This window comes from Heterodontus francisci, chromosome 6 (assembly GCF_036365525.1).
Source record: "Heterodontus francisci isolate sHetFra1 chromosome 6, sHetFra1.hap1, whole genome shotgun sequence".
NCBI lineage: Eukaryota > Metazoa > Chordata > Chondrichthyes > Heterodontiformes > Heterodontidae > Heterodontus > Heterodontus francisci.
The window spans coordinates 65371284-65398706 of record NC_090376.1 but is presented as its reverse complement, the minus strand read 5'-3'; the positions used below and the strand labels follow the sequence as shown (position 1 = coordinate 65398706).

Below are 27423 nucleotides of genomic sequence, written 5' to 3'. Positions count from 1 at the left end.
CTTTTCAATTTTTGTACTGAAGTAGTGTTAAACAATGTTAGATTAGATGGAACAGAAATCTTCCTTTTCTCTGTCCCAGCAGTGTTTTAACCACAGTGTCATATTGCACCACCGTAAAATTCTGTCTTGCTATACCAGCTACCAGCTACCAGCTATCCTTGTTGTCTTTCTGCAATGAATTGCCAATTTCAACAGAAAATTTGCTCTGTGCATTAAATATAATGAAATAGTAAGTGTGCTTATGATTTCACTGCACCTGGCAACCAGAGCAAATTTTTCCCCCATATAGCAATTTGTGCCAAATTACAGTCATTTTTGTGTTGTGGGTATGTGCCTATTAGAAATTGTCATGAGACAGCCCAAACTCATTTCACAGGATGGTACAGTAGTGAAGTGGTTATGTTACTGGATTAGTAATCTAGAGGCCTGGACTAATTATCCAGAGAATGTGAATTCATAATCCTGCCATGATAGTTTGAGAATTTGAATTCAGTTTTTTAAAAAATCAGGAAATTAAAAAGCAACTATCAGTAAAAGTGACCATAAAGTGGTTGAGTTGTTTTAAAACCCCAAATAGTTCACTAACGTCCTTTAGGGAAGAAGACCTGCATCCTTACCCAGTCTGGCCTATATGTGACTCCAATCGCACACCAACATGGTTGACTCTTTACTGTGTTCTGAAGTGACCTAACAATTCATTCAATTCAGGGATTGGTAATAATTGCCACCTTGCCAGAGAGACCCACATCCTGAAAATGCACTAAAAAAAACACTTGCAGCTAAAAGAGGTAAGGAAACAGAATTCAGTCCCATCAGTTTGAGTGTGATTTTAACCCAGGTCTATAAATGAAAGGATAATATGTTTACCCACTGTATCATATAATACATAGCCTGCAATATTTTAAAAAATTACAATGTAGTCTGCTGAAAGGAGTGCAAATGAGGAGAAGCTGTTAGGTGAAGCAGTGGACCAGGGCACCATTCCATGTATTGGTAGGAGCCAAGGTTTTCATCCATTAATTTACTTCCTCAGTATTAGAAATTAAATGATGAGGAAAAATTAAGGAAGTTAGGCTTATTATCTTCAGAAAAAAGGAAGAAATTAAGGTAATCAAAGTAAAATTTGTGAAGGGAATTAAGAAAGGTGATCCAGGCAAACTGGTCACTATGGCAAAGTGTTCAAATGCCTGTGAGCCTGTTAAAATGAGAAAATTTGGTGTGAAAAGGGAAATAAAAACATTTTTCACAAAGGGAAATAAAAATTTCTGGAAAGTGCCATTGAAGCAGATAGTGTAAATAGTCTCAAGAGACAAATAGATTGCCATTTTACTGCAGATACAGGTCTACAGTAGGTCCTTATAATACAGTGACCAAGACCAAGTTACACTGCTGCTATATCTTACTGAGAGTCTCAGTGAGAGCAACAACAAAAGAGCTTCGCTTGTGCCTGGATGTATGCACAGAGCACCAATCCATGGGCAGTTCATTTGAAATGTTATCAGAGAGTGGGTAGGAATCTTTCAGCATTAAAACAATTGCAAAATATGTTTAGAAAGTTCACAAGATGTGATGTGGGCTGCCTTAGAACTTTTCAAATGTGTCTTCACACAAATCTGCATTTGCACCACTATGCACTGGAGATTGTCAAACACTTTCTTGCTTCAGTGCTCTTAGGAGTCAAATCAGACCCTAACTCCAAGGTTGTATTGCCTCTTTTTGTGTCAATGCACAACTAAAATTCTCTTGAATCATTGCAAAAATGGTAGCATAACTGTCACTATACATGTGTTTCTAGAGAGAGAAAGGATATTACAAGATAGATAAGAAGATAGGTTAAGACCTATCGAATGGGCTAATGCTGAAAATTTCTATGTTTTTATCTGAACAGTGATGAAACTTGACAGTATTCCACATGGTAAAAACAATCAACAGCTAGAAAACATCAGAAAACTTGTGGAACGAAATCAAATAGATGAGCAACTAGCTGAAGCTTTCTTTGATGAAAATACAAATCGAGTGGAAGCAGATGATATTCCTTTTACCTGGTCAGATTCAATGGTAAAAACATTTCATTATATTAGATCTATTTCTAAGTTATACTGGGCTTTCTTGTTTTTGAAACTTTATGGCACCCAATGAATATTTATCTATGCAGCTAATATTTCTGTTCTGTAATTTAGTTACTACTAATGTAGCAGAGGATTGGAGGACAGCGAATGTGGTACCATTATTCAAGAAGGGTAGCAGGGATAAACCGGGTAATTACAGGCCGGTGAGTCTAACATCAGTGGTAGAGAAACTATTGGAAAAATTCTGAGGGACAGCATTAATCTCCACTTGGAGAGGCAGAGATTAATCAGGGATAGTCAGCATGGCTTTGTCAAGGGGAGATCATGTCTAACTAACTTGATTGAATTTTTCAAGGCGGTGACGAGATGTGTAGATGAGGGTAAAGCAGTTGATGTAGTGTACATGGACTTCAGTAAGGCTTTTGATAAGGTCTCGCATGGGAGATTGGTTAAGAAGGTAAGAGCCCATGGGATCCAGGGCAATTTGGCAAATTGGCAGGAGGGTTGTTTTCCTTAGAGCAGAGAAGGCTGAGAGGGGACATGATTGAGGTATACAAAATTATGAGGGGCATTGACAGGTTAGATAGGAAGACACTTTTTCCCTTAGTGGAGCGGTCAATAACCAGGGGGCATAGATTTAAAGTAAGGGGCAGGAGGTTTAGGGGGGATTTGAAGAAAAAAATATTTCACCCAAAGGGTGGTTGGAATCTGGAACACACTGCCTGAAGGGGTGGTAGAAGCAGGAACCCTCACAACATTTAAGAAGTTTAGTTTAGTTTAGAGATACAGCACTGAAACAGGCCCTTCGGCCCACCGAGTCTGTGCCGACCATCAACCACCCATTTTATACTAATCCTACACTAATTCCACATTCCTACCACATCCCCACCTGTCCCTATATTTCCCTACCACCTACCTATACTAGGGGTAATTTATAATGGCCAATTAACCTATCAACCAGCAAGTCTTTGGCATGTGGGAGGAAACCGGAGCACCCGGAGGAAACCCACACAGACACAGGGAGAACTTGCAAACTCCACACAGGCAGTACCCAGAATTGAACCCGGGTCGCTGGAGCTGTGAGGCTGCAGTGCTAACCACTGTGCCAACTGTGTATTTAGATGAGCACTTGAAATGCCGTAGCTTACAGGGCTACGGGCCAAGTGCTGGAAAATGGGATTAAAATAGTTAGGTGCTTGATGGCCGGAACAGACATGATGAGCCGAAGGGCCTGTTTCTGTGCTGTATAACTCTATGACTCATACAAGAGGACAACAAAATTCAGATGTGCGAGCGAATTCTCTTACCTTCTACATTTTCATTTCCTCCTGATAAAGTAGGTTGTAAATCTAACTTTTCAGAAGTCTTTTTGTTTCTAATATATCAAAAGAAATAAAGATATAAAGAGAATGAATTTTCATGTAGCATCCTTGCTGTCTCGAAGTACTGCAGGTAAGGCTCACTGATCGTGAAAACAGGGCTACAATCTCTTGTCATTTTATTATGTGGCTTGCCAGACTAGAGAAGTAAAAGCCACAAACATGCTGAAGTATTTTCTCAATTCAAAAATTATTTTTTAAATGATCCCTCATGATCCCTCGACAGGGGCGAGAGTAACAGGGTAGTTGTTATGGGGGACTTTAACTTTCCAAATATCGACTGGAAATACTATAGTTCGAGTACTTTAGATGGGTCAGTTTTTGTCCAGTGTGTGCAGGAGGGTTTTCTGACACAGTCTGTAGACAGGCCAACCAGGGGCGATGCCACATTGGATTTGGTACTGGGTAATGAACCCGGCCAGGTGTTAGATTTAGATGTAGGTGAGCACTTTGGTGATAGTGATCACAATTCGGTTAGGTTTACATTAGCGATGGGCAGGGACAGGTATATACCGCAGGGCAAAAATTATAGCTGGGGGAAAGGAAATTATAATGCGATTAGGCAAGATTTAGGATGCGTAGGATGGGGAAGGAAACTGCAGGGGATGGGAACAATCGAAATGTGGAGCTTATTCAAGGAGCAGCTACTGCGTGTCCTTGATAAGTATGTACCTGTGAGGCAGGGAGGAAGTTGTCGAGCGAGGGAGCCATGGTTTACTAAAGAAGTTGAAGCGCTTGTCAAGAGGAAGAAGAAGGCTTATGTTAGGATGAGACGTGAAGGCTCAGTTAGGGCACTTGAGAGTTACAAGCTTGCCAGGAAGGATCGAAAGGGAGAGCTAAGAAGAGCAAGGAGAGGACACGAGAAGTCATAGGCGGATAGGATCAGGGAAAACCCTAAGGCTCTCTATAGGTATTTCAGGAATAAAAGAATGACTAGAGTTAGATTAGGGCCAATCAAGGATAGTAGTGGGAAGTTGTGTGTGGAATCAGAGGAGGTAGGGGAAGTGTTAAATGAATATTTTGCGTCAGTATTTACAGTAGAGAAAGAAAATGTTGTTGAGGAGAATACTGAGATTCAGGCTACTAGGCTAGATGGGATTGAGGTTCACAAGGAGGAGGTGTTATCAATTTTGGAAAGTGTGAAAATAGATAAGTCCCCTGGGCCAGATGGGATTTATCCTAGGATTCTCTGAGAAGCTAGGGAGGAGATTGCAGAACCTTTGTCCTTGATCTTTATGTCGTCATTGTCGACAGGAATAGTGCCGGAAGACTGGAGGATAGCAAATGTTGTCCCCTTGTTCAAGAAGGGGAGTAGAGACAGCCCTGGTAATTATAGACCTGTGAGCCTTACTTCGGTTGTGGGTAAAATGTTGGAAAAGGTTATAAGAGACAGGATTTCTAATCATCTTGAAAAGAATAAGTTCATTAGCGATAGTCAGCACGGTTTTGTGACGGGTAGGTCGTGCCTCACAAACCTGATTGAGTTTTTCGAGAAGGTGACCAAACAGGTGGATGAGGGTAAAGCAGTGGATGTGGTGTATATGGATTTCAGTAAGGCGTTTGATAAGGTTCCCCATGGTAGGCTATTGCAGAAAATACGGAAGTATGGGGTTGAAGGTGCTTTAGAGCTTTGGATCAGAAATTGGCTAGCTGAAAGAAGACAGAGGGTGGTGGTTGATGGCAAATGTTCATCCTGGAGTTTAGTTACTAGTGGTGTACCGCAAGGATCTGTTTTGGGGCCACTGCTGTTTGTCATTTTTATAAATGACCTGGATGAGGGTGTAGAAGGGTGGGTTAGTAAATTTGCGGATGACACTAAGGTCGGTGGAGTTGTGGATAGTGCCGAAGGATGTTGTAGGGTACAGAGGGACATAGATAGGCTGCAGAGCTGGGCTGAGAGATGGCAAATGGAGTTTAATGCGGAAAAGTGCGAGGTGATTCACTTTGGAAGGAGTAACAGGAATGCAGAGTACTGGGCTAATGGGAAGATTCTTGGTAGTGTAGATGAACAGAGAGATCTTGGTGTCCAGGTGCATAAATCCCTGAAGGTTGCTACCCAGGTTAATAGGGCTGTTAAGAAGGCATATGGTGTGTTAGCTTTTATTAGTAGGGGGATCGAGTTTCGGAGCCACGAGGTCATGCTGCAGCTGTACAAAACTCTGGTGAGACCGCACCTGGAGTATTGCGTGCAGTTCTGGTCACCGCATTATAGGAAGGATGTGGAAGCTATGGAAAGGGTGCAGAGGAGATTTACTAGGATGTTGCCTGGTATGGAGGGAAGGTCTTACGAGGAAAGGCTGAGGGACTTGAGGTTGTTTTCGTTGGAGAGAAGGAGGAGGAGAGGTGACTTAATAGAGACATATAAGATAATCAGAGGGTTAGATAGGGTGGATAGTGAGAGTCTTTTTCCTCGGCTGGTGATGGCAAACACGAGGGGACATAGCTTTAAGTTGAGGGGTGATAGATATAGGACAGATGTCAGAGGTAGTTTCTTTACTCAGAGAGTAGTAGGGGCGTGGAACGCCCTGCCTGCAACAGTAGTAGACTCGCCAACTTTAAGGGCATTTAAGTGGTCATTGGATAGACATATGGATGAAAATGGAATAGTGTAGGTCAGATGGTTTCACAGGTCGGCGCAACATCGAGGGCCGAAGGGCCTGTACTGCGCTGTAATGTTCTAATTCTAATTCTTATATCTCTGTCATAAAAAGACAATGTGCTGTCAGTAATCTGAGGCATGGTAAATTTAAAAGGATTAAAACTGAAACTTGCTGATCATGGTACTGGAATTGGATTTGAATAGCAATGGAAAAATAAACTCTTAGGTTTTGAATAAATTTATTGTCATATGATAATGTTAAAAAAAAAACACAACACTAATCTTGTTTTTGTGTTCATTAAGCTGAGCATTATTGGTGCTGGGAAAAGTAACACTCTTTTGGAACCCAGCGTTAGTGTCACGCACTTACAGGTCTATAGAGTAAAGCTCTCTCTACAACACTAGCCTCAGAAGGTAGAGTGACCAAGACCATATTACACTGCTGCTATATCTTACTGAGAGTCTCAGTGAGAGCAACAACAAAAGTTCTATCAATATATCACTTTCATTTCCCATAACAACCAGCCTTGATGCCTCTCTGAGTGAGAACTGGGAGCTTAATATTCCTAGTTATTGCATTTTCAGGGGAGATAGGGAGGAAAGAAAGAGTGGTGGGGCTGCAATGTTACCAAGGATTCCATCAGAATCCTAGAACACAAGGATGTTCTAGGGATTGCATCAAGACAAAATCTATATGGAAGGGAATTGGTACAATTGTTGGGGTCCATTACAGATCACCAAACAGAGGAAATAGGATAGGTTTCCACCTATCTCGCAATCTATCTACAGACACATAGATATGTAGGGGACAATTCTAATTTAACTTGCCAGGTGGGAAACCCGCATAATCAGGTGGAATGCTGATTTTACACCCTACCCAAAGGTGGCAATTTTAACCCATCCCACCAGTCGAGAAACAGATGGAATTGGGTGCAATGTTAGTTTTATACCTTGCCCGATTTTACTCCCTATTTAAGTCAAGTAATATTTGACAGGTGTAAAATCAGCATTCCACCATGTGTTTCTCAGCCGGTGAGTTAGTTTGACACTAGGGCTATCATGTTGGGTGTTTTTAACTATCACAAGATAGAGTGGAATAAAGATAATGCATGTGGTCAGAATGGACTTGATTTTTTAGAATGCATTCAGGACAACTTCCTAGATTGCTATGTTTCTAGTCCAACTGGGAAACGAGCATTACCTGATTCAGTGCTGGGAAATAAGTGAGGCAAATAACTGATGCAGGTGAAAAAATGTGATATAACAGCTGCAGTGTAGTTAAGTTTAAGATAAGACTAAATGGATAATGAACAATAAAAGAGAAGGGTGCTGAACTAACAAGAGGCAAAGTTCAGTGAGATACAAAGGCACCTGGGCCAAATTAACTGGACAGAAAAGTTAGGAAATAGATCAACAAATGAGCAGTAGGAAATCCTCAAAAATAGGATGGATAATGTGCAATATAAATATATTTTGTAAGACATAAAGGAGGTGCATCAAAGAAGAGTCTCATGGATAAATAGAGATATCAAAATTAAATTAAAATTAGGGCTAATAATTGTGAAGAATATCATGAGGAATATAGAAATTTAGATGGGAGGTGAAAAGGGAGATTAGAAGCCACAAAATAGGCTTATTAGCAAAATTCAAGCATATACGATTAAAGGAACAGTGACAGCATGGATGGCCTGCATTTTGCATTTGTAATGATGGCAAAACTGTCAGTGTTTGCTATCTGTGAAGCTGACAGCAACTTCTGGTGTCTACACGTGTGCAGTTAAATATGGAAATCCAGAAGTTGCTGTCAGTGATTCCTTGCACCTTCCCAAAGTACACTGTTAAAATCTTTGGAGTTGGAAATCAATTACAAATCACTGAATTGATGTGTACTTCACTTTTCATGCTATTATTCTCAATAAAAACCCTTGAAAAAGTTACTCCTTGTTGAAAGAGGTATAACTGGGTTTTTAACAACGTACTAAGTCATAATTACAGCTGAACGACCTCTCTGACCCTGAAAAAACTATTGTTATATTTGTGGAATATCAAATTTCTCCAATCCATGAAAGAAATTCCATTTGATTTTTAAAATAATTTTTTAAAAGTTTATTTATGATATTTCAGCTTTTACCTTAATTCCATGTTTACTTCCCAATCTTTATTTTGCTTTTTAGTCAAATTATAAAAAGTGAATGATAAATCTTATTTGTTACTTCCTGCTGTCTGTGAGAATTCTTCAATGTGATTGGCTACTTAGCCTGCTTGATGACATCATTGTTGCTTGATGCCAGAGATCCCCTATAGCTGTCACCAGGATGAAATTAATGTCGGGAAAGGTAAAATCCACACCACAGAGCTCACGAGATGTCTGTGTGCAGCTTTCATTGCGGTCAGCAGTGAGCGCTGTCACCTTGTCACTGACCATAAAATCCAGGTGTTATGAAATTGGCTAACGGAAATCAGAGACCAGTGGTGAAAAGGTTTTTCAGATTGGGGCAAAATATATAGTGGCATATCCCAGGGGTCAGTATTATGACCACTGCTCTTTTTGATATATAAAATGATCTGGACTTGGGTATAGGGGACAAACTTTACAGAAGACAAAATTTGCAAATGTAGTAAATGATAAGGAAGATAATAGCAGACTTCAGGAGGACGTAGACTGACTGGTAAAATGGGAAGACTCAAAGCCAATGAAATTTAATGCAGAGAAGTGTGAAGTGGTGCATTTCAGGCGGCAGAATGACGATAGGCAATATAAACCAGTTTGTACAATTTTAAAGGAGTGCAGGAACAGAGAGTCCAGGGGTTCACATGCAAATCTTTGAAGGTGGCAGGACAAGTTGATAAAGCTGTTTAAAAAGAATACGGGATCCTTGGCTTTATAAATAGAAGCATTAAGTTCAAAAGCACAGAAGCTATATGAAACTTTTACATATCACGGTAAAAAGAGCAAATGGTATGTTGGCCTTCATAGCGAGAGGATTTGAGTACAGGAGCAGGGATGTCTTGCTGCAATTATACAGGGCCTTGGTGAGGCCACACCTGGAATATTGTGTGCAGTTTTGGTCTCTTTATCTGAAGAAGGATGTTCTTGCTATAGAGGGAGTGCAGCGAAGGTTTACCAGACTGATTCCTGGGATGGCGGGACTGACGTATGAGGAGAGATTGAGTCAGTTAGGATTATATTCGCTGGAGTTCAGAAGAGTGAGGGGGGGGGATCTCATAGAAATCTATAAAATTCTAACAGGACTTGACAGGTTAGATGGAGGAAGGATGTTCCCGATGGTGGGGGAGTCCAGAACCAGGGGTCATAGTCTCCGGATACGGGGTAAACCTTTCAGGACTGAGATGAGGAGAAATTTCTTCACCCAGAGAGTGGTGAGCCTGTGGAATTCACTACCACAGAAAGCAGTTGAGGCCAAAACATTGTATGTTTTCAAGAAGGAGTTATATATAGCTCTTGAGGCAAAAGGGATCAAAGGATATGGGGGAAAGCGGGAACAGGTTACTGAGTTGGATGATCAGCCATGATCATAATGAATGGCAGAGCAGGGCCGAATAGTCTACCCTGCTCCTATTTTCTATGTTTCTATGTTTCTATCACTGCTGGGGGCACATCTGGAGTATTCTGTCCAAACTGCATACCATGTGAGGCTGTATTGTGTCAGCCCATCGTGGCTCCAGAAGCAGGTGCCATCACCGCATGTCACGTGCGCAGCCGGCCGTCCCCGATCATGCGGCAACTGGCCAATTAACATAACCGAGGCGCAGGGCCCATCCTATTGTAGGACAGGGGTCGAGTTCGAGGCACTGATGGCGGCACCGGCTGATGAAAATGCAGGTGCAGGTACCATCTTTAAAGCACTGCCAGCCCTGCTTGTACTGCTGCCTTTCACTGATACAGTGAATCTGGAGTGCTGCTGGAGCGATCGCTGCCACTGCTGCTGGTATTGCTGGACCTCCCTCCAACCCTCACTGCTGCTGTTACTACTGGACCTTCCCCCGACCCCACTGCTGCTGTTACTGCTAGACCTTCCCCCGACCCCACTGCTGCTGTTACTGCTGGACCTCCCCCTGACCCCACTGCTGCTGTTACAGCTGGACCTCCCCCAGGCCCACTGCTGCTGTTACTACTGGACCTTCCCCCGAACCCACTGCTGCTGTTACTGCTAGACCTTCCCCCGACCCCACTGCTGCTGTTACTGCTGGACCTCCCCCTGACCCCACTGCTGCTGTTACAGCTGGACCTCCCCAGGCCCCACTGCTGCTGTTACGACTGGACCTTCCCCCAGACCGCACTGCTACTTACAGCTGGACCTCCCCCGACCCACTGCTGCTGTTACGACTGGACCTTCCCCCGACCCCACTGCTGCTGTTACTACTGGACCTCCCCCAGACCCCACTACTGCTGTTACTACTGGACCTCCCCCAGACCCCACTACTGCTGTTACTACTGGACCTCCCCCGACCCACTGCTGCTGTTACAGCTGGACCTCCCGCAGACCTCACTGCTGCTGTTACTGCTGGACCTCCCACAGACCTCACTGCTGCTGTTACTGCTGGACCTCCCACAGACCTCACTGCTGCTGTTACTGCTGGACCTCCCCCAGACCCCGACCCACTGCTGCTGTTACAGCTGGACACCCCCAGACCGCACTACTGCTGTTACAGCTGGACCTCCCACAGACCCCACTACTGCTGTTACTACTGGACCTCCCCCGACCCACTGCTGCTGTTACAGCTGGACCTCCCACAGACCCCACTACTGCTGTTACTACTGGACCTCCCCCGACCCACTGCTGCTGTTACTACTGGACCTCCCCCGACCCACTGCTGCTGTTACTGCTGGACCTCCCCCAGACCCCGACCCACTGCTGCTGTTACAGCTGGACCTCCCTCAGACCTCACTGCTGCTGTTACTGCTGGACCTCCCACAGACCTCACTGCTGCTGTTACTGCTGGACCTCCCCCAGACCCCGACCCACTGCTGCTGTTACAGCTGGACACCCCCAGACCCCACTACTGCTGTTACAGCTGGACCTCCCACAGACCCCACTACTGCTGTTACAGCTGGACCTCCCCCAGACCCCACTTCTGCTGTTACTGATGGACCTCCCTCAGACCTCACTGCTGCTGTTACTGCTGGACCGCCCCCGACCCACTGCTGCTGTTACTACTGGACCTCCCCCAGACCCCACTACTGCTGTTACAGCTGGACCTCCCCCAGACCCCACTACTGCTGTTACAGCTGGACCTCCCACAGACCCCACTACTGCTGTTACAGCTGGACCTCCCCCAGACCCCACTGCTGCTGTTACTACTGGACCTCCCCCAGACCCCACTGCTGCTGTTACAGCTGGACCTCCGCCAGACCCCACGACTACTGTTACTACTGGACCTCCCCCGACCCACTGCTGCTGTTACAGCTGGACCTCCGCCAGACCCCACGACTACTGTTACTACTGGACCTCCCCCAGACCGCACAGCTGCTGTTACAGCTGGACCTCCGCCAGACCCCACGACTACTGTTACTACTGGACCTCCCCCAGACCACACTGCTGCTGTTACTGCTGGACCTCCCTCAGACCTCACTGCTGCTGTTACTGCTGGACCTCCCCCAGACCCCACTTCTGCTGTTACTGATGGACCTCCCCCGACCCCACTGCTGCTGTTACAGCTGGACCTCCCCCCGACCCTACTGCTGCCTTTGCTGCTAGACCCCCTTCTACTGCTGCTGTTGATGCTTGACCCCCTCTACAACTACTGCTGTCACTCCTGGACCCCCCTCTACTACTGCTGCTGCTGGTCTCTCCCCCCCCCCCCCCCCCAGTACTACTGTAACTCTTGGGCCCCTATCTACTGTTGCTGTTACTCCTGAACCCCCGTGCAGCCATACACCAGCACTGCGAGCCAAACAGACGGAGCAGGAGCTAACTGTGACCATGTCCAAGGCAAGAGACCAGGTGGCCCCAGGGTTTAGCGATGCCTCCCAGGAGATTCTACTTCAGGCTACAAGTGAAAGGCAGGAGGTCCTTTTTCCAAGGGATGGCTGGAAGAGTTCCTCCCACCTGACCAAGCAAGCCTGGATGGAGATGACAGAGGTCAGTAGCCGTGGGATCACACCCACCCCCATCCACCCACCCTCCCGGAACTGGGTCCAATGCTACAAGAGGGTCAGTGACCTCCTTTGCTCCCCCAAGGTGAGTCCTCCATTCCCATCTCCTCATTGGGGCTTGCATGTGACTGTGCGGGAAGCAACGTTACACAGGGAGGGAGTGCATGGCTGCATCTCGGCAACAGACTGCCTTATTTCAGAACTCAAACCCTTTATGTCCCCTGAGAGCGGACATGGGGAGGAACCATTTGGGAGATCCCATCAGGGAACGAGGGGCTGCCACGTTTATGTGTCCTGTTCTTCTTCGTGCGAGGTCTAACTGTGCCCCTCTTTCTGTTTGCAGGAGAAATGGGCCCATAACACTAGGGAGACATCGAGGACTGATGGTGGGATCACTGATATGTATCCCCTGACGCCAGCAGAGGAGACTCTGGACCTAGCGGGGGCCCAGGGCAGCCGTGCAATTGCGGATGGTGAGACTGGAGTGTCTGCACAAGAAAGTGCGAATACATTGTGTTCATGTGTCCTCCACCACACTTCTGGAGATCTGCATCATACATTGTTGGCATGAGGAGATCTGAACAACCTAACCCACAAATGTTTGTATTTTCTCATCAGGTCATGGCACATCAGAGGTAAGCTCAGCCGCTGAGACTGGGGGCCTGTCGTCGACCTCTGAGGCAGAGGGGAAAGAGTCAGAAAATGCACTGTCACATCATTCCCCTGCACCCTTCCCCAGCACAGATACTTACAAGTCAGAGGGTATACACTCGGGTTTAGATTCAGGGTCACAAGCTGGTGAAAGCACAGCACAGGTGCCCGAGCAGCTGACGGAGGCTGTAACAGCTGAGGACACTGACAGTCAGAGGACTGTGGGTGGCCAGGCCCATGCTGAGCCCCAGGTTGATGACGGGCCTCTGATGTCAGCAGCACAGAACATGCTGGAGTTGCAGAGAGAGTTAAGGGAATATCTGTTGGAGCTGCCAGATGCAGTGTGTGGCTGTGAGCGGACGATGGAGGAGTCCATCCATGTCATGAGTGCTGCCATGTCTCAGGTGTGTGAGTGAATGGCTTCCTCCATCGAGAGGTTGGCGACCCTCACGGAGAGCCAGATCCCACAGATGCGCGCAGACTTGCACACCATCGCCTACGCCGTGAGCTCAACGCAGCAGCGGCAAGGCGAGAGAGGGATGAGGCACCTGGAGTCTCCACCAGGTCCTTGTCCATCTCAGGTTAGCAGGGAGGTGCAAGTGAGCCTTGAAAGGGAGGAAGACAGTCAGCCCTCCACATCTGGGGGCTTCCCTCAGTGTGCTTCAAGAGTGGGCAGTGGTTCCTCAGCCCTTCCGCCAGTGACCCTTGCTCCAGTAACCATGACGACTGAGGAGGTTCCTGCACCTGTGCAGGAACCTCTCAGTCAGCCGTGGCCCTCCAGGCCTCAGGCAGCTAGAGGACACCCACCAAAGTCATCCCAGACCAAGGGAGAACCCGATCAGCAGCCTGCCTCCACCTCAGCTGCCAGTGCAGGGTCGCACTGCATAGAAGCACACAAAAGCATATGTGGAAGAGCACCTAAGGCTTCACAGGTGTGTTAATTGTGGCCTTTGCATCGGTTGCTCCAATTGTGTAAATAAATGGCAGCCAAAATCATTGCTGTAAATGGCTCGTGCATTCATTGCTGTCTTGCCAGATGCAACCTTCACCCTTGCTCCCTCAATGGGCTGCCAATGTAGGCACAGGCCTCATTTAGTCAGCATCTCAGATGTGTCAGAGCATGTGGTGAAACCGAGCACTAGGCACTGGAGTGCGATAGGAAGGAGGCGACAGGCAGAATACAGTGAGGTGAATCTTTATTGAGTTCAGTTTGAAAGGCCAGCAGTGGAAGGAGCTGGCTATGTATAAGATTGTGTTATGCCTTCCTTGCGTGTCTCTCTATGGCCCTGGCCTCTGGTGCAAGAGAAAAAAGACCGTGTACTGCCTGCTCGGTAACTATCTCCGCATCCTCCTCATCGGATGAGGAGTGGCACTCAATCATGGCCTCTTCATGCAAGGTCTCCCTGCTCTGCTGTGCTAGATTGTGCAGAGCACAGCAGACCATTCTAATATGAGACCTTTGCTGGGGCATACTGCAGGGCTCCATTGGATTGATCAGTGCACTGGAATCGCATCTTCAGCAGTCCAATGGCATGCTCGATGGTCGCTTGGATGGAACCATGGCAAGTGTTGTATCTCTCCTCTGCTGCAGAGCAAGAGTTTCACACAAGCATGAGTAACCAAGGGCTGAAATTTATACTTTCACTGTCGTAATCGGCGGCGGACGTAAACAATGGCGATCTGCCCGCACAGGCTGTACATCGCAAATCCGCCGCGATATTAAGTGTGGCAGCTCATTTAAATAGCCCAGGCGGACCACTCACACCAATGACGTGGAGGGAGCAAGCTGTCCTTCTCCGGTACTGGCGTCAGCCACCTTTGTGCAGGCGCTGATGCCATTTTTAAAGGGCTTCAAGCTTTACATTTCAATTTAAATATGTAAAGCTAGATTGATTTTTAAAAATTTAATAAATTGATCTTGACACTCTCCCAGCCCCCCAATAACCATAGAATTAATTCCTTTCCCTTCCCCTCCCACAAATACTTAACTTTGTGCACCTGACCTTCCCCCCTGCCCCCCAGCCAAAGTTCATAAACTGTATACTGTAAACCTTCACACCATCCCCTACACCAATTAAATGAGTTTGACCCTACTCCCCAGCCACAACAGTGAAAAACTTACCTGCTCCCTCTTCCCACCAGTGTTCCACCTCGGATCCCCGGATGGGAGTAAATCCTGTCCCGAAGAATCCTCTCTAATAATTTCCCTACCACTGACGTAAGGCTCACCGGCCTATCATTTCCTGGATTATCCTTGCTACCCTTCTTAAACAAAGGAACAACATTGGCTATTCTCCAGTCCTCTGGGACCTCACCTGTAGCCAATGAGGATGCAAATATTTCTGTCAAGGCCCCAGCAATTTCTTCCCTTGCCTCCCTCAGTATTCTGGGGACTTATCTACCTTAATGCTTTGCAAGACATCCAACACCTCCTCCTTTTTGCTAATGAGATGACTGAGACTATCTACACTCCCTTCCCTAGGCTTATCATTCACCAAGTCCTTCTCCTTGGTGAATACTGATGCAAAGTACTCATTTAGTACCTCGCCCATTTCCTCTGGCTCGACACATAGATTCCCTTCTCTGTCCTTGAGTGGGCCAATCCTTTCCCTGGTTACCCTCTTGCTCTTTATATATGTATAAAAAGCCTTGGCATTTTCCTTAATCCTGTTTGCCAATGACTTCTCATACCCCTTTTAGCCCTCCTAACTCCTTGCTTAAGTTCCTTCCTACTGTCTTTATATTCCTCAAGGGATTCATCTGTTCCTAGCCTTCCAGCCCTTACGAATGCTTCCTTTTTCTTTTTGACGAGGCTCACAATATCCCGCATTATCCAAGGTTCCCAAAACTTGCCAAACTTATCCTTCTTCCTCACAGGAACATGCTGGTCCTGGATTCTAATCAACTGATGTTTGAAAGACTCCCACATGTCAGATGTTGATTTACCCTCAAATAGCCGCCCCCAATCTAGAATCTTCAGTTCCTGCCTGAAGTATGTAGGTATCCCGGGAAGCATGCACATACCTGCAGGATGCACTTCCAGTGGTTGCAAACCAGTGGTACATTGAGGAACTGAAAGCCCTTCCTGTTGTTGAAGGCCACAGGCTGCTCTGTGGGAGCCTTGATGGCTACATGCATGTAGTTGTCAACACCTAGCACTTGGGGAAGCCAGTGATGGCTCTCAAGCCAATGGCCTTCTCCGCCTGACTGTCAGGGTCTGCTCAGTATCGCAAATAATCGCCGGCCCTCTTGAACATGCCATTGGTCACCTCCTTGATGCAGCAATGGGATGCTTCCTGGGAGACCCCATACATGTCCCCAGTGGACCCTGAAAAGAGCCAGACACATAGAAGTTGAGTTCCACTTGATCTTCTGGGCCACGGGCATTGGCTGTTCACCGAAACCCATAGGGTCGCAGCTCACCCTGCAGCATGGTACATAAGTCAGTAAAAGTCGCCCTGGAGAGCCAAGGTCTTCATTGACCCCGCTGTTCAGACATTTGCAGCTTGTTGAGGCGAGTCAGGTACAATCTCTCGCGCAGATAGGCTCTTCGCGTGGCCAGCCACTGCCGCTCTCCTATTGGAGCTTCACTGCTGTGCTCAGCCAGATCCTGGCCCTCCCTCCCTCTGAGCCGCTGCTGTGTGGCACGGATGTCCACAAAGACTGGGTGTATGAGACCCATGCCAGCTGATCTCTGCCCCTCACCTGCGCTAAGCTTGGAGAGATGATCTTGCCTTGGGAGCTTCCCATTGCTACTCTCCTCTGAAGATTCACTAATGCCTCTTAGTGCCCACCCTTGCAAAGTTCCCAGCACCTGACAGTTCACCCACACTTGCAGAGATTCCAGCCTCCAAGACTGCGCTCACCTTTGCACCCAAGAATGTGCCCACCCTTGCAGTAAGCCCAGCACCACAAGCCAACCATGGCTTCCGCTTCCCCCTCTTCCCCTATCCACTGTTCACCCTGGCTGCCTTCCCGCGGCGACACTGAGGCCTCACCTCAGTACTGCCACCTTTACATGGCCGGGAATCTGAAGGCATGTGATTCCCATGAGCCATTGACTAAATTTGAAACCCCCATAAAATTGCCTTCAAATCAATGCAAATGCATTCTAATTAACTGTTCACCAATTCAAATTGCAGTCTTACCGCTTTGTAGTGGCACGCCACCACGGAGCTTTCCCACCGCTGACAAAATCCGGAACTGGCTTCCAGGCAAGCACGCCCACCCCAATTTTTCAGCCCCCCACCTTTCTGCTCCCACTCCTGCTGGCCGGATAAAATTCTGCCCCACAGTTTAGGAAGGATGTCAAGGAAGGAGGGCATGCAGAGAAGATTTACCAGAAAGATACCAACAATGAGAGACTTCAGTTATGTGAAGAAGCTGGGGTTGCTCTCCTTAGAGTAGCGAAGGTTAAGAAGTGATTTAAATAGAGGTATTCAAAATTATGAGGGGTTTGATAGAGAAAATAAGGAGAAACTGTTTCCACTGGCAGGAGATTCAGTGTCCAGAGGACACAGTTTTAAGATACTTGCCAAAGGAACCAGAGAGAACATGAGGAGATTTCTTTTTCTACATTGCGAGTTGCTCTGATTTGGAATCCATTGTCTAAAAGGTTGGTGGAAGCAGATTTAATGGCAACTTTCAAAAAGGAATTGGAAATATAATTAAATGGAAAGAATTTGCAGGGCTATGGGGAAGGCGCAGGTGAATGCAACTAACTGGATAACTCTTTCAAAAAGCCAATACAGGCACAATGGGCTGAATGGGCTTCTTCAGTGTGTATGATTCTATAATTATATGACTCTAAGGGCTTCAAGGGGATATGATGTTGGCTAGCATATAATACAAATGAAATATTATGAGTTTTTACAAGCTCCTGAAAAACAAAATAATAGTTAAAGAGAGGCTAACATCACTTAGGAATGAAAGAGTGAGTCTAACTGTAAAGGATAAGGTTATGCCCAGAATATTAAATCAATAATTTGCATCTTTTTTTTCAAATGGTGTTGGAAGTGAGAATGCAGATGAACACAAGAAGGTTATGGCATAATTACTTGGGACAATTTTGGAAAAGGAATTGGTTCTAAAAAAAAATTAACAAAACTTAGGGTGGATAAGTGCCCATCCTCTGGTGGCCTGCATCCCAAGCTGTTAAAAAATTTCAGAGAAGATAGCAGAGGCTCGGGCCACATTTTTTCAATCCTGCTTAAATACACATATTGTGCCATGGTACTGGAAGGTAACCGTTGTTCAAGAAGGGTGAGAAAGATAAACCGGGTAACTATAGACCAGTTAGTCTAATGTCAGTTGTGGACAAATTCTTAAGAGATAGATTTTAACTTTCACTACCAGATGAAAACTTGCCAGCAGTGGATCAGCCAGTGTTGCTTTCCATTCATGTCAATAGATTTCTTTGGCTTCCTCAGCTTTCCATTCCTCATACAATCTTCATGCTTTTAAAAGCCATTTTTGGTCTCATCCAACCAGGAGTTCTTGATTTATCTCATCTGTTTTCCTATTCTTTTCAACCTTGGTAGTGTCCTGCGCTGTGGGCCTTGTGAATTTTGGCCCTTCACTTAGAATTCTTAATTTTAAACATGCTGCAAGAGGCTTAAGTCGATACTAATGAAAAAGTACTTTCTGCACATTTTGGTGTGTATAACTCAGTCTATGTCCAGTTCTTGTTAAACCTTGCACTGCAAGAAGAAAAATCACATACCTTTTGTTTTTTGTTCCCGAATAGTTACCTGCATATGCAAAAAACTCAAACGCTCCAAGCTCTAACTTAGGAGAAGTTCTGCTGGCGTTCTGGTACTCCCTGCAGAACAAAGCTAAAAAAAAAGATCATTATACAAGATCATTGCAAGCTGATAAAAATGATGTGCAGGTGAGTTTTATCCTTTCTCTCACTTTCTTCCTCCTGTCCCATCATAGTTCAAAATAGCCAGTGGACTGACAAACATTTCAGGCATTTGCAGTGCACTCACGCACCCCACGTCTCCCACATTCCTTCTAGTTAATCTGGACTGAAGTTATATATTATTGCATGTTTACATCACTGATTTTACAGAAAAACTACTGATGAAAAGTCTAATCTTTCAAATACACTGAAGAAGGCCATTGCAAACAATGTAGCATCATTGTAATATGCTGCATGCCTTGATAGTAAGGGTACTTACACCCATCCTACTGGAATGTGATCTGCATGGTATTACACAGATTATAGACTGTTTAAGTTAGCTCAAGGGATAAGATGCAAGGTTTTCATAAATATGCATTGAAGCAAACACAGAGATTCTTTCTTTCTCAACTTATTTTAATTGATTGCTCATTTTGAAGTGGTTGCTTGATAGATTTCTGTATAAAAACAGAACTGTTTTAAGAGCAATTTGGCAGTAGGTACAAATCAATAAAAGAACCTCTTTATGAGAGAAAGGTAAAGACTGAAATACGGATTGAGGGGATTGGGAAACCTGAGTTGAGATTGCTGTTGTACTAAAAGATCCTACTGCCCACAAAAGGTGAAGCCTTTATATTCATTGCTTCAATTTGCTGCTGATTTATTCCAGTGAAATGTTTTCCATGGGTATGTGGCATTTTTTTTGAGCCAGTTTTCTCCCTGCAGGTGTTGACTCCTCTCTGGAGTTTACGGATGCCAATGGTTCTCCAGTATCTCACCCAAGTGCCCAATATTTATGTGTGAGTCTTGACAGTGACTGCTGGAAAACTGTCGACAGCCAAATCCAACCCTGTCTTTGCCCAACATCCCCACTTCCACTCACTTTCATCAGGGGTTACTGGATAAGAATTGATAACTGTGGTCAGTTTTCCCCTCCTAGTCTAAGGCATCTATTTCAATTTAAACTGTCCTGTTTCCATCCAGGCTGAGTTCAGGTTACATGGTTCTAAGAAAGGATACCGCTCAAAGGTTAACGCACCTTTCTGTTCCTGGATCTGACCATTTTCAACATTAGCCTGATTTGATTTCAGATTTTCAGCATTTGTTTCTTTTCACCTCAGCGAAAGCTTTTTGTTTCCTATGCAGTGTGCTCCCATTTTCTTTCCACCCAATAATTTTTAATTTCTTCAATTCTACAAAACTGACATGAAAAAGTATAAGTAAATATTCTTTTAAAATGCAGTAAAATTTGATGCAAGATAATGTGACAACTAGTAATGAAAGTTAACTGGCTAGAAATGATTCTTTTTGTTTGTGCCACAGATTTTAAAATTCTGTTGAACTGAAGTCTTTGAAAAGGAAGTGGATTTGAAATATGATTATTACATTTAAATAATAAGATGCTTTCCTGCCACAGGATGTTGATGAAGCTCAGGCTGAATATCGAAGAAACAATGTGCTATCTGCTGTGGCTGCAGAAGAGTAGAGTGAGGATCTAACATATTCATTGATACTTTCCTCGAGCAGTAACAAATAAGGTCCAAAAAGGCAAAGATGATGGAAAGTATGGAAAAGACCTATAAGAAAACTATTCAAGACAAGAACGTTCTCAATGACACCAATTGAAATCACTTGAAAGCTCCACCAAAAATAAGTAAAATCACACTTAACATATAAGGGATAAAAATATTTGGCTCGGGCAGTAGCGCTAAACAAGCGTTATTGCACCACTTGAAATGTTGTTCTATTGATGCCATTGGAACTGAATCTCAGGAGGGGAGTAAAGCGGAGGGAGCTGATAGCACAACATCTGTTTAGCACTGCCTCTCAAGACAAATTTCTACCCCCATAGCCTCTGTGGAAGGCAATATGCAATAGTAATGAAAATATTTCACTCACAAACCACTATATTAGATGAAGGTACTTCTAGGGAACAGGACAATCATAAACTTAATATATATATTATGGGTGACTTGGTCATCCTGGGTCCAAACCATAGGCTGGATTTTATGCTCATCCCCATGGTGAGTATGGAGGCGGGGAGAGCATTTAATCGGGCAGGATGGTGCCTGGTGGGGACCCCACCAACTTCCCACCTCCACCCATTTAAGTCTTTGGCGGGAAGGCCCATGGACAGCCTTTCCGTCCCGCTATCAATTGAGGCCTTTAAGTGGGCAAGTAATGCCCAAGTAAGGGCCTCTTCGTGCCACTGCTGGTATTAGCCCAGCGGCGGGCGGGCCTCTCGCCATGCAGGGAGCATGACAAGCAAACCTGTGTAGGTTCCTTACTGGCTCCCGTTGCAGGGGGGTGGTGAGCGGGGGTGGGGTCCCTCGTTCAAAGGCATTCAGTACCTGATCGACAGACCCAGCATTGGCAAGGGGGCGCACACAAAGAGCCACCCCGCCACCTTTGCTGCCAAACCCCCTACACCCCCTCCCCTGCGACCCCCCACCCCGCAAAACTCTTCCCGCCATCACTCACCCGAGACCTGGGTCCATCAACCTGGGCAGGACATCTGTCCCCAGGGTCTTTAATCCCGGGGAAGGTCCACTGCTGCCTAGTTATGTGCCTAATTGGCACATAAATCGGTGGGCCTTCCCACAAAGAGGTAATGCAAGGATCTTGCAGGCGGACAAGACTTTTTCGCGTCTATTAAATACCACCCCATGCCTCTGATTGAAGAATAGACTCAGTCTTGCTTCTTTTTTACCAATGTTCATTGCTGTCTTTCTGGAGATGGTAAGGAAGTGAACAATTTTGGTAAGGCCTTAGAATGTATGCTCATAACAATATTTAATGTAAAAACTATAGTCTTGAAATTTTACTGGATTCTCCTTATCTCATTCCATAACTTCTGCAGGACATCAGCAGAACACCCTGGAGAAACTGCATAAATGGACATTTTTAACAGTTTACTCCATCTCTCCAAAGATTCTGACTATCTCCCACCGGAAACAAATGTTTCTGATGATAATATACTGTTAAAACCCAGTGGAATGAGATGTCCTGTGTGTCCTGCTCCTGGCAATAGGAACAATTACCTCAGCTGACTATACCTCATGAAAGTGATTGGATATACATCACTGAAACAGGCCCTTCGGCCCACCGAGTCTGTGCCGACCATCAACCACCCATTCATGCTAATCCTACACTAATCCCACATTCCTACCAAACATCCCCACCTGTTCCTATATTTCCCTACCACCTACCTATACTAGTGACAATTTATAATGGCCAATTTACCTACCAACCTGCAAGTCTTTTGGCTTGTGGGAGGAAACCGGAGCACCCGGAGGAAACCCACGCAGACACAGGGAGATCTTTCCTTTTACTGCCATATATAGACAGGAGGCACTATCTTAACTGGGCCTCTGGACAGGGTCATTCTTTTCATTCACATTTCTAGAGATGTCCACCTCACTGCTCCGTATACGAGAAAGTAATGTGCTGCCTTCAGCTTCACTGAAAGAGTACAGGCAATAGATATTATCTGTAAAGAGTCCTTGAGCCACCAAATTGAACTGCATGGATGTCTAATAAACTTGAATTAAAATTAACTAAATTAATCTTACTAAAATCTGACCAACAGTACTGGATTTATGTTGCTATAAGAATGAAGAACTAGAAATATTTTCTCAGGAATGGCACGAGAGAAGAATTGTTCTAGTCCAGAAAGCCAGTTGGTGAATGATGAAACTGGAGTTAATCATTACTGAGCCTTATATTTATTTACAGAATTAAACATATACCTCCTAACTCAACCCCGCACAGTTTCAGTCAGTATCTCTTTATATGTGCTCAAGTAAAACCCCAATTGATGCCCTCCAACTGCATATAATTAAACACAATTGATATACAGTTCACACTTGCCTGTAAATAGTAATTGAATAGCAACCATGTTAACCTGTTTAAAGCCTACTTAATAAATGAATTGGTCAGTTTATAAACTTTGAATCTCTTTAGCTGAGGGTCTTTCCAAGAATTTAGGCTGCTGCTGACCCGATTGGGGCCTTGAGTTTTCTCAGGGATTGAGGTGAACTGCCAGCACAATCTGAGTGGGCGGGGATTAGAGTGGGATGAAAATGGGGTGGCATAGAAGCTGATGCTGGGAGGATGGAGGTCAGTCAGTAATTGTGCCTGCCCCTTGCAGCCTGTCTTAAGACACAGGCATACAGGACCTTCCTTGGGCAGAATTGGAATGGGCTGCAATAATAAAATCACACATATTTGTCCCGGAGAATCAGCCTTCCTGGAAAGGAGCCGATTTCATGTGCTTTCAGACTTGTTTTTGTGCCATTTAACTACTTAGTCTTCAAACAAAGTGCCACTTTTTAAAGGTTTATGGTTTGTGAATGGAATGTTTATAATTTTATTAATGAGCAACTTTGCTTTTTAGGCCAAAACAATGATATTCTTTCTTTTTAGGCATTATTATCACACAGACCTTAAATCATCATTTTTAAATAATACACAGAATGGCAGCTACCATCTATGCTGAATACAGAAGAGTTAAAATGAATTGAGTCTTAAAATATGAAACTAGATAAATTATAAAGATATCTTCAGTTATGATTCAGTTTGCTGATAGTGTCAAATCAAGATTTCTTCATAATAAAATAATCTATAATTTAGCATTACTGGTGGAAAATTTAACTGTCTTGTTATTAATAATTTGGAGAGCTAAATTCTACTCTGAATTTGATTTATAGAATAATACTGAAATTGCTTAGCAAAAGTTGGAAGCTCACATTGGTTGCTCCCTCTAATTTATCATTAAGAAATATTTGTGATCTTTTCTCTTGAACATAATCCCCACTCATTTTATTAATCATTTCACTGGAGCAGTCTTTTTAGTGTCATGCCATAATAATTTGCTCTTCTCTTTAAGGATTTTGTTAGCCATCTTCTACAATTGCACTCTTTAGATATGAAAAAAATTGAATAAATGTTTTAAAGAGATATCATAGTGTGTGTCATACAATCATGCAGTTTTCTAAGTCCACTTAAATTATATATTTTGGCTCTCTGCAAAAGTGTATCATGAACAAAAGATCAAATTTCAGATTTACAAAGTGTGTGTAATCAAAAGGAGCTGTGATGACATTTTATGGTAGTACAAGAGTTTATGCCTCCATTTTCCCACATGGTGAAATTTGATCCATGTCAATCCAATCAGGGGTGACTCCAAGCGGACATGAGGAACTTTCTTCATTGGAAGACTGGGGAAATTCAAGAGAGAGTCAGCCCCTACCTGTCTCACATACTTCCTACTGACTGGTTTACATTGCAGCGAGAGCAAAGGCCTGGCTTTTCAGTCTCTCAACATTGCACAAGGGGCACCTAACAGTAAAGAGATTAAAAAATATCTAAAGCACAGTGGAACATTGGCAAATGGTAATTTTACATACTTTTGCAATGATTTTGCTGAATTCGTTCCATATTTATTACTGTTTATTTTTGTGAACAAACTGATTATGTTCCAACTATATTAGTGAGATAGATAATAGCCTAAAGTTGGAAAAATTAGTCTTTGACAGGCTCAACTGATTTGCACTGGAACTGTCAAAATGTATCCAATACATTCAATTCACTGTAACAGTGTTAGTTGAGGAAGGTGGAGGGTGATGGTGTAAAGAGGGCAACATCAACATCTCTCTCATTTGAAGTCAATGGAACTGAAAATTGGGAGCAGTGTATAATGGGTTATTTGATGCCTTCACCCAAAGTCAAAATTAACCCCCAGTGTTTCTAAAAACTCTAGAATCATTCAACTGGCACTTAGATACTGTATTGAGGGACAGCAGGTTGCTGTGGACAGATAAGGTAGATGGGCTGAATATTTACCATCATGATTTGCACATCTTACATTCACTACCCAGAAGGTCTGATTTAAAAATACCCCACTCTTTATATTCAGTAACAGTGACAATGCAGAAACTGTTTTCCAGCAGTCATGTAATTGTCATCAAGGTATTTTGTGAGCTATGAGATTTGTAACTTATGTAACCTTTTTATCTTCTGTAATTTTCTTTCCTTTCCAGTAAAAATCAAAGGGAAAATGCAAACCATGTTTTTTTACACAAACGCACTCACTTTATAATTAAAATCCAAAATATTGTATGAAAATCAAACAGGTACAGTATCAGTTACCAATCCAAAATCCTTTAAATTTGTTGACTGCAATGGCTTCATATCCTGCCATAATAATGAAATGCAGTCTGCTCCTGCATTTAGTGCTTCTTTTACCTTCTTCTGAGGCTAAAATAAAGCAAAATACAGCGGATGCGGGAAATCTGAACTAAAAACAGAAAATGCTGGAAATACTCGGCAGGTCTGGCAGCATCTGTGGAGAGAGAAGCCGAGTTAACATTTCAATTTGTGACCTTTCATCAGAACTGGCAAAGGTTAGAAATGTAATAGATTAGATTAGAGATACAGCACTGAAACAGGCCCTTCGGCCCACCGAGTCTGTGCCGAACATCAACCACCCATTTATACTAATCCTACACTAATTCCATACTCCTACCAAACATCCCCACCTGTCCCTATATTTCCCTACCACCTACCTATACTAGTGACAATTTATAATGGCCAATTTACCTATCAACCTGCAAGTCTTTTGGCTTGTGGGAGGAAACCGGAGTACCCGGAGAAAACCCACGCAGACACAGGGAGAACTTGCAAACTCCACACAGGCAGTACCCGGAATCGAACCCGGGTCCCTGGAGCTGTGAGGCTGCAGTGCTAACCACTGCGCCACTGTGCCGCCCCAATAGGTTTTACGTAAGTGAAGTAGGGGTGGGGGGAAGAGAACAAAAGGGAAGGTGTGTGATAGGGCAGAGGGCAGGAGAGATTAAATGACAAAGATGACGTGGGACAAAGGCAAAGGGAGTGCTAATGGTGTGGTGAAAGACAAAGCATTAATTCAGAGAGAGTGTTAATGACAGAATAATGTACAGCTCTGTCCAAAAGGTTGGTGGAGTTGTGGATACCGAGGAGGGCTATTGTCGTCTGCAAAGGGACTTGGATAGGTTGCAGTGCTGGGCTGAAAAGTGGCAGATGGAGTTTAACCCTGAAAAGTGTGAGGTCGTCCATTTTGGAAGGACAAACACGAATGCAAAATACTGGGTTAACGGTAGGGTTCTTGGGCATGTGGAGGAGCAGAGAGACCTTGGGGTCTATGTGCATAGATCGTTGAAAGTTGCAACTCAAGTGGATAGGGCTGTGAAGAAGGCATATGGGGTGTTAGCGTTCATTAGCAGAGGGATTGAATTTAAGAGCCGTGAGGTGATGATGCAGCTGTACAGGACCTTGGTAAGGCCTCATTTGGAGTACTGTGTGCAGTTCTGGTCGCCTCATTTTAGGAAGGATGTGGAAGCCTTGGAGAGGGTGCAGAGGAGATTTACCAGGATGTTGCCTGGAATGGAGAATAAGTCTTACGAGGAAAGGCTGAACATTCTAGGCCTCTTCTCATTAGAACGGAGAAGGATGAGGGGTGACATGATAGAGGTTTATAAGATGATCAGGGGAATAGATAGGGTAGACAGTCAGAAACTTTTTCCCCGGGTGGAGCAAAGCGTTACAAGGGGTCATAAATTTAAAGTGAAGGGTGGGAGATATAAGGGGGATGTCAGGGGAAGGTTCTTTACCCAGAGAGTGGTCGGGGTATGGAATGCCTTGCCTGGGGAAGTTGTTGAGTCAGAAACTTTAGGGACTTTCAAACGGCTTTTAGATAGGTATATGGATAAAGGAGAATGATGGGGTATAGATTAAATTGTCCTTGACAGAGGACAAAGGATCGGCACAACATCGTGGGCCGAAGGGCCTGTTCTGTGCTGTATTTTTCTATGTTCTATGTTCTATGTTCTAAAAGCACAAACATGAAAAACCAAGTTTAATGCAGGCACATGGTTGAAAAATAAAATAATAATAAAAAAGGCCAGTCACGCTCAGAAATTATTGAACTCAATGTTGAGTCCAGAAGGCTGTAGACTGTCTAATCGGAAAATGAGGTTCTTCGAGCTTGCGTTGATGTTCACTGGAACACTGCAGCAGACTAAGGACAGAAATGTGGGTGTGAGAGCAGGGTGCTGAATTGAAATGGCAAGCAACTGGAAGCTTGGAGTAATGCTTGCAGACTGAGCAGAGGTGTTCTGCAAAGCAGTCACCCAATCTGTGTTTGGTCTCCCCAATGTAAAAGAGACCACATTGTGAGCAGTGAATGCAGTATACTAAATGGAAAGAAGTACAAGTATATCGTTTACCAACACTACAGTGTCTTCCCGAATCAGGACTGCCACCCCACCTCCCTTTTTCTTTATTTTTTCCGGTATTTTACGTCCCCCACAGGAGCAGGCTGGAGGTGGGGGGATGGGGGCGTAAAATTGAGTGGGAGACGGGGAGTGCTGTTCAGTCACCTTCCTGCTCCCACTGCAATTTTATGAGCGGCGGCAGAGGTGACAAAAGGCCTGCCACCCCAGACCAATTAAGGCCCTTAAGTGGCCAATTAATTGCCACTTAAGGTCCTCCTCCCGCCACCACTGGTATATTACCAGAGGCTGGTGGACAGTTCAGTAGCTGAGAAGGACGCCCAGTAAAACCTGGCGGCCTCCTGATCAGGCACCCTGTGCATAACAGAGGGTCACCCTCTGCAGCACAAGCCGCCCCCACTGGAACACCTCCCCCCATCAAGCGACCGCCACCCC

The 27423-nt window shown here is 44.7% G+C and overlaps 1 protein-coding gene across 3 annotated transcripts in view; it reads left to right on the top strand.

Moving 5' to 3' along the window:
• LOC137371359 (PC3-like endoprotease variant B) overlaps positions 1 to 23677 on the top strand; it is a 906432-nt gene extending 882755 nt beyond the window's left edge. For all 3 annotated transcript variants that reach the window (XM_068033824.1, XM_068033825.1, XM_068033826.1), the window contains 3 exons: positions 1889 to 2058; positions 18563 to 18706; positions 20136 to 23677. In XM_068033824.1, coding sequence (XP_067889925.1) covers positions 1889 to 2058; positions 18563 to 18706; positions 20136 to 20204 — 383 coding nt within the window. In that variant the 3' untranslated portion in view covers positions 20205 to 23677. The remainder of the gene's footprint in view (positions 1 to 1888; positions 2059 to 18562; positions 18707 to 20135) is intronic.
• The last annotated feature ends 3746 nt before the right edge of the window (positions 23678 to 27423 follow it).